General features: G+C 52.8%; 1 protein-coding gene across 1 annotated transcript in view; it reads right to left on the bottom strand.

Annotated features, from left to right (window-relative positions):
- LOC102449199 (IgGFc-binding protein-like) overlaps positions 1–6,456 on the bottom strand; it is a 120,648-nt gene extending 114,192 nt beyond the window's left edge. The window contains exon 1 of the mRNA XM_075907483.2: positions 6,361–6,456. Within this exon, the coding sequence (XP_075763598.2) occupies positions 6,361–6,373 (13 nt within the window). The 5' untranslated portion in view covers positions 6,374–6,456. The remainder of the gene's footprint in view (positions 1–6,360) is intronic.
- Positions 6,457–10,159: the final 3,703 nt, after the last annotated feature.

Consider the following 10,159-nt stretch of genomic DNA (forward strand, 5'->3'; position numbering starts at 1 on the left):
GTGAGGAGTAAGAGTGGGAGAGGGGAGGGGAAACCTGGGAGGAGGGAACTGGAAAGGGGTGGAAGGAGAGGAAGGGAAAGGAAAGCTCAGACTTGGGGGTCCTGCTGGCTCTCCCATCTCATAGCACTGCGGGTGCAGGGTCGTTGGGGGGGAGTGTGTGTGGTGGGTGGGGCAGGAGGGACACGGGGTGCGGAGGAAGTGGGAGGGGGAGCAGGGGTGAGAGGAGGAGTGAGAGCTGGGACGGCCGCAGGGGCCGGTGCAGGAGGAGGCAGGAACCTGTCCACCAAGGTCTGGAGGTGGCCTCTGATGGCACGGCCCTGCTCTTCCTGCGCCTCCAAACTCCGCTGCCGCAGCCGCAGGTCCTCCCGGACCCAGTGGTCCTGGGTGCAGAGCTGGTGCTCCAGGAGCTGCAGGTGCCGCCGCTGGTACTCCTCCTGGTTCCTGGCGTGCCTGCTGGCCCGGGTGCGGGTGGCTGTTGCAGGCGAGGTGGTGTTCCCTGCAGTCCCAGGTGCTGTGGCTGTGGTGAAACAAGAGCAGTGGTCAGTTCTCCCTGGGGACATGGTGGGTGAAACCCAGCCCCCCTCTGTAAGGCCAGGGCCCCTGCATGACACCCAGCTGCTGCTCCATGGTGGGCAAGGCCCAGCGCACGGTCCCTGGGCTCCCTCTCCCCCCACCTCCTCCGTACACATAAGGGGAGCATGATGGGACTCACATGCAGAGCCCTCCTCGGCCTTGGACGACTCAGCCGATGTGCTCTGTGGGATGCCTCAGGAGTCCTGGGTCCTGGGTCCTGGGCAGGCTCCCTGCAGGCTCCTGGCTCTCGGCGTCCTCCTCCTCACCACCCGGGGGGCATGGACTGCATGAGCCCCCAAGATGCGGTCCAGGGCCTCAAACTAGGGGCAGGTCTCTGGGTCAGCCCCTGGCTGGCAGGCCCTGGAGTAGGACTGCCGCAGGTCCTTTATTTTGCAGCGGATCTTCTCCCAGGTCCACATGTGGCCTCTGGCGGCCAGGCTGTCAGCCATGCGACTGTAGACGGCCGCGTTCCTGTGGATAGTGCAAAGATCGTGGATGTTGGAGGCCTCCCCCCAAACCTCAATGAGGTCCACGATCTCCGCACTTGACCAGGCGGGCGCCTGCCTCTTGCGGCCCTGGGCAGGCTCCAGGGAGCCGCCAGCCTGGTCCCAGGAAGAGGGGGAGGACTGGGTGGCAGCAGGTGGCTGGCTCATCCCGTGCCCGGTGCAGAGTCTGCTGGCTGGGCGCTGGCAGGCTTGCAACTGGCACAAGCACTGTTGCCAGACCGTGCCCCTTTAAGGTCTCTGGGGCTGGGAGGGGGGCAGAAGAGTTTTCCTGGTTTGGCCCAGAGTGGCCACTAGGGCAACCTGGGAAGGGCTAGCCTCCCACTAGTTTGAATTAAGTGGCTACACAGCCCTTAATTCGAACTACTTAATTCAAACTAGGCGTTAGTCCTCGTAGAATGAGGTTTACCTAGTTCGAATTAAGAGCTCCACTAGTTCAAATTAAGTTCGAACTAGCGGTTTGTATGTGTAGCACCTATTAAAATTAATTTGAACTAACGGCTGTTAGTTTGAATTAACTTTGTAGTGTAGACATACCCTCAGAGTTCTTTGAAGGGGTTAACAAACATGCAGACAAGGAGGATCCAGTAGATATAGTATACGTAGATTTTCAGAAAGCCTTTGACAAGGTCCCTCACAAAAGGCTCTCGTGTAAATTACATGGCCATGGGATAAGAGGGAAGGTCCTTTCTTGGATTGAGAACTGGTTAAAAGACAGGAAACAAAGAGTAGGAATAAATGGTAAATTTTCAGAATGGAGAGAGGTAACTAGTGGTGTCCCCCAAGGGTCAGTCCTGGGACCAATCCTTTTCAACTTATTCATAAATGATCTGGAGAAAGGAGTAAGCAGTAAGGTGGTAAAGTTTGCAGATGATACCAAACTGTTTAGGATAGTCAAGACGGAAGCAGACTGTGAGAGACTCCAATATGATCTCACCAAACTTAGCAATTGGGCAACAAAATGGCAAATGAAATGTAATGTGGATAAGTGTAAAGTAATGCACATCAGGAAAAATAACCCCAACTATACGTACAGTATGATGGGGGCTAATTTGGCTATAACAAATCAGGAAAGAGATCTTGTAGTTATCGTGGACAGTTCTCTGAAAACTTCCACACAGTGTGCAGCGGCGGTCAAAAAGGCAAATAGGATGCTAGGAATTATTAAGAAAGGGATAGAAAATAAGACACAGAATATCTGAGGGTATGTCTACACTACCCTCCTAATTCGAAATAGGAGGGTAATGTAGGCATACCGAAATTGCAAATGAAGCCCGGGATTTGAATTTCCTGGTTCCTAGGAAGCCTAGTTCGAACTACTGTTAATCCTCGTGGTTCGAACTAGCGGGGATTTAAAAATGGCGGCTCCCCGCTTATGCAAATGAAGCCCGGGAAATTCAAATCCCGGGCTTCATTTGCTATTTCGGTATGCCTACATTACCCTCCTATTTCTAATTAGGAGGGTAGTGTAGACATACCCTTACTGTCCCTGTATAAAACTATGGTACGCCCTGAATACTGTGTACAGATGTGGTCTCCTCACCTCAAAAAAGATATTTTGGCCTTGGAAAGGGTTCAGAAAAGGACAACTAAAATGATTAGGGGTTTGGAACGGGTCCCATATGAAGAGAGGTTAAAGCGACTGGGACTTTTCAGTTTAGAAAAGAGGAGACTGAGGGGGGATATGATAGAGGACTATAAAATCATGAGTGGTGTGGAGAGGGTGGATAAAGAAAAGTTATTTATTAGTTCGCATAATAGAAGAACTAGAGGACACCAAATGAAATTAATGGGTAATAGGTTTAAAACTAATAAAAGAAATTTCTTCTTCACACAGCGTGTAGTCAACCTGTGGAACTCCTTGCCAGAGGAGGCTGTGAAGGCTAAGACTATAACAGAGTTTAAAGAGAAGCTAGATAATTTCATGGAGGTTATGTCCATAAAAGGCTATTAGCCAGGGGATAGAAATGGTGTCCCTGGCCTCTGTTTGTCAGAGGCTGGAGAAGGATGGCAGGAGACAAATCGCTTGATCATTGTCTTCGGTCCACCCTTTCTGGGGCATCTGGTATTGGCCGCTGTCGGCAGACAGGCTACTGGGCTAGATGGACCTTTGGTCTGACCCAGTATGGCCGTTCTTATGTTCTTATGAAATTCATCATCAAAATACAGTAAAACTCCACTGGTCCGGCATCCAATGGCCCGGCACTCCTGATGGTCCAGCACCATCTGGAACCCAGAAGTCCTCCGAACAGCCAGACAAATGGAGCTGCTCTGTCCCCGGCTTCCCCAGTTCAGCTGCTGCTGAAACTGACCAGCGGCTGACTCCGGGAAGTCTGGAGTCAGCCCCTGGTCAGTTTCAGTGACTTGGGGAAGTCTGGGGCAGAGCATCTGGGGTGCTGCCGGGTTGGTACAGCAGTGCCGAGGGGCTCATGCCCCCCACTCCACCCGAGATCCCTCATAGGCCCCCCTTCCGATGGTCCGGCATATTTGATAATCCGGCACCCTCTGGGTCCTAAAGGTGCCGAATTATCGGAGTTTACTGTAATTTGGAATCTAAAAATAATTATAACCGGCTCCACCAATAATGTTAGTTAAATGTATTTGTTATCTATCTATAATCAGGGAAGTAGTTTTATAAAGACTTTGGTGGGAATAACCTTGGATTTTTTTTTAAAGCAAGTAATTTATAACACAGAGTTCATGTTACATTTGTGAAATGTAGACAGAAGTATTCCAAGAAGTATATCACACAGCAATAGTGTAGGTTAGTGGTGTAGGGGGAGAGACCTCAATATTGAGGTACAAACAAATATTAATAAAATCACTATTAACTGTTTTATTAGGTCACTACAAACTTGTTTGCAGCTTTAATAAATATTAAGCTTTATCTATGAGTATGTTGGAGTCAAGTTGCTTATAACATTACCAAACTGTATTCATATAGTTCTGTTGCAAAATATTAAAGCTAGTTCACAGAATTTCAAGAAACTTTTACCTTATCTCTTAAGCAGAGATCACAGTTTATCACCTACAAGTGTTACACATATCCTGGCTTTAATTTCATACTCTTCTCTTTGTGTCATGTTTAAAAGATGTAGTGATAATTGAAAGTCATGCTTTGCACAAAATATTCAGGAAGTTTAACTGCTATGACAAACTGAATTTAACTTTAAGGAGCCTGAGTGCAGACAGGCCATATCAAACTTTGATGTTTTAGGAAGAGATCTGTTTTTAAAAGGAGCATAAGAATGTGCCATCAGAGCAATAAATCTAGGTCATAAAATGGGTCTCTATCAGTCCCACCTTTCTTTTTAAAAAGGACCTCTGTTTGTGTCTTTAAAACTTTAAGAAAACATAGGGTTGGAAATGTTTTATGCAATTGTTTACTTCCAATTTGGGATTTCATTTTAAGGGAAAAACTTTGTTATTTCTAAACAAACAAACAAACAAACAAACAAACAAACAAACAAACAAACACAATATAAGGAGACAAGTTGCACCAACAAGCAGAGATATATCTTTGCAGAGATATATTTGCAAATATATTCTTATTAAAAGCAAGCTTTCCTATAATAACTGCAGTATTTCTCTCCCCCCACCCCCCACGCACATCTGTCTACACAGAACTGGCCAAGCCCCTGGCCTGAGCCCCTCCCCCACATACATGGAGCTGGCCTGAGCCCCTCTTCCCTCCCTGTGCTGCTGGCCCAAGCCCCTTCCTACCCCCTATGCAGAGCTGCTCTGAGCACCCCTCTTCTTCCCCATGGAGCTGGGTTGAGCCCCTCTCAGCCCCTCTGCCCAGGGAGCTGGCTCAAGAACCTCTCCCACTCACATGCCACTGGCCCACAGCCTCCTCCCCACCCCTTGGAGCTGGCTGAGCTTAAAAGGGGAACTGTCCCAGGCAAATTAGGATGTAAGAGCTACCGCAGGAGCCCAGTAGGCAGCAGCAGGGAACCCTGGACCCACCATCTGCCCTGGGTAGGGAGTGGGGTGCCCAAGAGCAGCCCCCAGCCCATGTTGGATACTCTGGCTGCCCTTTCTGCATAGCTCGAAGGTTTGTCCCTTCCAGCATCACAAGTTGACCCAATACAAGATGTCACCTCCCCTCAGCTTGCTCCTGTCAAGCTGCGTTTACCTTTGCAACTAGGAAATCTTTGGGCAATGCTCGGGGGGGGGGGGGGGATGCTTTCAGCCAGCTGCTCTTGTTACCCTGCAGAGTTGAGAGTTCCATTAATCCCTGGGAGACCCTCAGCTCTCAGCAAAACTGTACAGTCCTGCCTGGGACTGTTAGCAGCGCCCATTTGCCCCTCCCCCCGGGCAAGAAGGGGAGGGGCGATACGATGAAATGCATTTGTCATGGTTATTGAGAGGAAGGCTGGCCAGAGCTCAGGGATTTAGTAGACTCCTATACCAGCCTAGCCACAGCCTTCCTCGGTGACCTGAGCCAAGTCCCTGGCATATGTCCACACTGCAGCTGAGAGATGTAGCTCCCAGCTCTGACAGACGTACACCCAGCCGCTCTGCTAAAATAGCAGTGTGGCCCCGGTGGGTGGCAGAAGGGGTTCGCCCCCAGTACAGACTAGGCAGGACTGCATGGGTGGCTAACTGTGGCACTATCACGTGCTGGGTCGAGCAGGGCTAGGGCGGTGCATCGGCCCACGTGGGCGTCCCACTGCCCAGCTGCTTAATCTCTCTGGGCTTCAGGCTGCTGACTGTAAAACAGTCGTGTCCCGCCCCCAGGTGTGCTGTGAGACTAAACACATTCCCGGTGCTCAGCACGGCAGGAGGGGTCCAGATCAGCAAGGGGCATACTGAGTCGTTGTGTATGTCAGTCAGGCCTTCCACAGTCAAACGAGTGGGGCCAAAATTATAGTACGGCTGTCAGCCCCTTCTTGGCCAGAGTGGGGGGACAGTTGTCTAGCTGGGCTCGGATGGGGCTGCCCATTGACTAGTTGAGGAGCATTTGTCCATCATGGGCAATGTGCCCTCTAATCTTTTCAATCCTGGTGCGGATTTTCCCATCCATGTGTAGAATAACATTTTTGTGTGCACCGAGGCATGTGCGGATTTGCACCGCCAGCCTACTTGTGGGTATTCTGCTAATCAGCTGGGTGGCATTCGAATGTCCCCTGAGCACAAGCGCATGGCCTACAGGGAACCAGACCAGGGGCAGGCAGACAAGCTGGCCTGTGGCTCTGCTGCAGTGCAGCAATTCCTACATCCCTCTGGTCTTTCCATGAGCAGCAGCTATTGAAATGCTAGACAGCAGCCCAGAATCTCTTACCTTCAGCCCCCATCGGGACGTCTGATTTACCTCTGAGCAGCAGCCAGAGAGAGCTGTGTCCACTGCATCTCCCGCTATCTGCCTTGCACTATCTCTGCCTCCTCTTTATACACAGAGCGGCTGGCAAACCCCGCTTCCACAGAACTCCCTGGCACTGCTCCCACTGGCTGCAGTTTGAACTCCTAATGTCCAACAGCCGAGGTACGTGACAGGAGGCATCACACCCTGGGGCCAGCTCTTATCTCAGAGCTTGTGGGAAAGCCCCTATGGGGCAATGTCCATTCGGCAGCCTGGGGAGTGAAGGACAGCGCTGAGGCTGCAGACGCCCCTTTCCAGGTTCCACTTGCAGGTGCCAGGGAGTGACATGCCTGGGACCAGTCATTAGTCTCACAGGTAGATCCTGCACAGATATGAAATGTCAGTCCACAGCCGTAGCCACAGAAATGAGCTGCAGATACCTCCATTCATGGCCGTGGATGCAGGTTCCCATGGATACAAAGCAGATATCTGTGGACTTGCAGGGCTCTCCTTGTAGGAAGGGGGGCACAGCTGTGTGACGGGGGGTGGTCACAGACAACCCCTCGGGGGTGTCTCCCAGGGTGCTGACATGGCCACTGCCACTTGCCTTCTGCTCTCTGGGGCTCCTCACCGCCTGATCCTGCTGGGCCAGCTCCTCTAGTCTCCCCCAGCCAAGGCCCCAAATTGTGGTCCCTGCCCCCACCGAGAAGCAATATAGACACTGAACCACTTCAGGTCCAAGGAGAGTGCAGTTTAGGGCCCAGTCTCCTGAGAGAGCACTCCTCAGATGGGATCAAAGCCCAAAGAATTAGGTAAGCCCCTTTAACAATGAAAGGGGGAATGTGCACGCTGGTTGCCCCCCCCCCCAGGTAACAATCGCTTACACTGGGTTTGACAGAAAATAAAACTGGTTTTATTAAGTTGAAGCCGTAGGATTTAAGTAGCAACAAGTGAAAGTAGGCAGAGCAAAGTAGGTTACAAATCAAAAGAAACAAAACACTTGGCTAATTCTCCACTGAAACCTCAGTGCAAACTTAAACTCACCCTAAAACCTCTTTTCCAGCTGCCCCTCCAAACCAGGGCTGTTTTCCCCACCCTGGGGTCTCAGGCTCCTTCCTTCAGGTGCAGCCCAGCCAAAAAGGCCAAGGCCTCTCCTCGCCTATTCTTTTTGTTAAAGAATTGAGGCCCCTCCCCACCGACCACTGCTCAGACTCCAGGACAAAAGAGATAGTTTAACCGTTGAGGGTAACACCCTCCCTGTCTCTCACTCACATGTTTGAAATCCACACAGGATTCCCCACTCCGTGTGGCTAATTTTCCACACACAAATGGTACATACAACAGAGTTAAGATAAACAGAACCAGCAGATCATGACATGAAGATCGATGGGTTACATGAGATAATTTGCTCAAACCACCTTTGACTTATGTATATTCCTGTCCATAAATCCATTTCATAAAGCATGGGGGGGGGGGCCTCATAAGCTGGGCCTCTCTGGTCTAGGGTATAGCCTGCTGTGCCCTCTGGTACTGATTTCTTGTGTGCTGTTGTGTTACACTGCAACCTTCCACAAAAGCATCTGATGCCGGTGTCGCAGAGCCGACCTTAGGCCGATTCAACTGATTCCTCCGAATCAGGCCCCGTGCCTGAGGGGGCCCCACGCCCTTGAACCCGGAAGTGCCGGCGAGTTACTGTTCAGAGCCGGGGGCCCTGCTCCAGCAATATGTAGAGCTGGGTCCCCCCCGCTGGTCCTCCCCCACACGCATCATCCCACCCCGCCCCCAGAGCATCCCCCTCAGCCGCGTACCGTCCCTGCCGTGCGCAGCTCTGTGCGGCTCCCCCTCGCCGGCTGCTGCTGCTGCTGCCATGTGCAGCTTTCCCATGAGCGGGGATACACCTGGGCATGACGTGACATCACAGCCTGGGAATTTAAAAGTGCTCGGTGCGGCGTGGCCTAGCTTCGGGTTCAGAGTCCGGGGGCCGAGCGCAGATTCTGGCTCCGCAAAGTGAAAGGCAGAAGGTAGGGGTAGGGGAAAACTAGGGGGACAGGAAGGGGGCTTGTGGGAAGGGGAAGGGGGAGAAGAAGGGGGGCTTGTGGGGAGGGAAAGGGGGAGGGGAAGTGGGAGGGGGTGGGGTGGGAGGGGAAGGGGGGCTTGTGGGGAGGGGAAGGGGGAGAGGAAATGGGGCTTGTGGGGGGGAGGGGAAGGGGGGCTTGTGGGGAGGGGAAGGGGGAGAGGAAGTGGGGCTTGTGGGGGGGAGGGGAAGGGGGCTTGTGGGGAGGGGGGGAAAGGGGGATGGGGGCTTGTGGGGAGGGGAAGGGGGAAGGGAAGGGGAAGAGGAGCTTCTGGGAAGGGGAAGGGGGAGAAGGGGGGCTTGTGGGGGTGGGAAGGGGAAAGAGGGACTTGTGCGGAGGAGGGAGGGGCGGGAGAGGAAGAGGGAGGGAAGCTTGTGCGGAGTGGGGGAGAGGAAGAGGAAGGGGGGCTTGTGGGGAGGGGAAGGAGGAGAGGGGACTTGTGGGGAGGGGGAGGGGGGCTGTGGGAAGAGAGACAAATGCCAGGAGGCCAAGTGCAGACAATGAGGGAAAGGGCAGGAGGGAGGTGTCAGTGGGAGGGGGGACAGGGTGATGCTGGGAGAGGAGGGGGTAAGGGCATTGGCAGTTACGGAGTTATTGGCAGTGCTGGGGAAGGCTTGAAAGAAGAGGTGGGCGTGAGAAAGGTGGAAATGGAGCAAGTCATGTGTGAGGGCACAGAGGGGCAGGAGGGGAATGGGGGCAGAGAGTGGTGAGGGGGTGGGCATCAGGGAAAAAGAGGGCAAAGGGGATAGGGGCAGTGAGTGAAGGGGGAGACACCAGGAGGGTGCAGGGCTAAGAGAAGGTGCAGGTGCCAGGGGATTCCGGGGGTGAAGCAGAAGGGCAGACACCTGCAGGGGAGGGACCAGCACCAGAGGAGAGAGGCAGGGCAGGTGTGTAGAGGGAGGTGTTAGGAGAGGGGATGAGGAGGGGTAGCTCACATACTCAGAGTGAGGCTACTGAAGGAGTGGGCACGGTGGGGGAAAGGGCTGGTGGAGGGGGCCAGGTCTCAGGAGGGCTGAGGGCAGTGAGAAGGGCAGGAGTCAGGACAGGAGAGGAGGGTGAGGAGTTGGGGGGCAGCAGGCACCAGGGGAGCTGATGGAGCAAGGGGAGGAGACATGGAAGTAGAGGGAAAAGGTAAAGGTTTATAAAATATTTATTAATAACTTGGGTGCCACAGTGGCACATCCAGACAAGCCACATGAACTCAGTACAGGTGCACAACACAAAATCCATTCTGCTCATGGGAGGAAACTCTTAGTCTACACTGGCAGCTTCTTGTGCAAGAGCATCTTGTGCAAGGGTTCTTGTACAAGAAGTCTTGCGCAAGAACATGTCCACGCTGCGAGGTGCAAGCTGTGCTTTTGTGCAAGAACATCCATGGCAGTGTGGACGCTCTCTTGACAAAACGCCAATGGCCGTTTTAGACATAGGGGTTTCTTGCGCAAGAAATCCCTGCCGAGCATCCACACTGCCCTCTTGCACAAGAGCTCTTACACCTGTTAGAAAAGAGCATAGCTCTTGCACAAGACACCCTCTCTTACCACGCCGTACTGTAAATTTCCTTGCACAAAAGAAGGAGGGCAGTGTGGCTGCTCTGTGGGTTCTTGCTCAAGAACGACTGTACTTGCGCAAGAAGCCGCAAGTGTAGACATAGCCTTAGAGGGAACACTTCCCCCAGCCTCTCTGCCCCCGAGTTAGGGTATATCTAC

The sequence above is a fragment of the Pelodiscus sinensis genome, chromosome 22 (assembly GCF_052426305.1).
Source record: "Pelodiscus sinensis isolate ZL-2025 chromosome 22, ASM5242630v1, whole genome shotgun sequence".
Taxonomy (NCBI): domain Eukaryota; kingdom Metazoa; phylum Chordata; order Testudines; family Trionychidae; genus Pelodiscus; species Pelodiscus sinensis.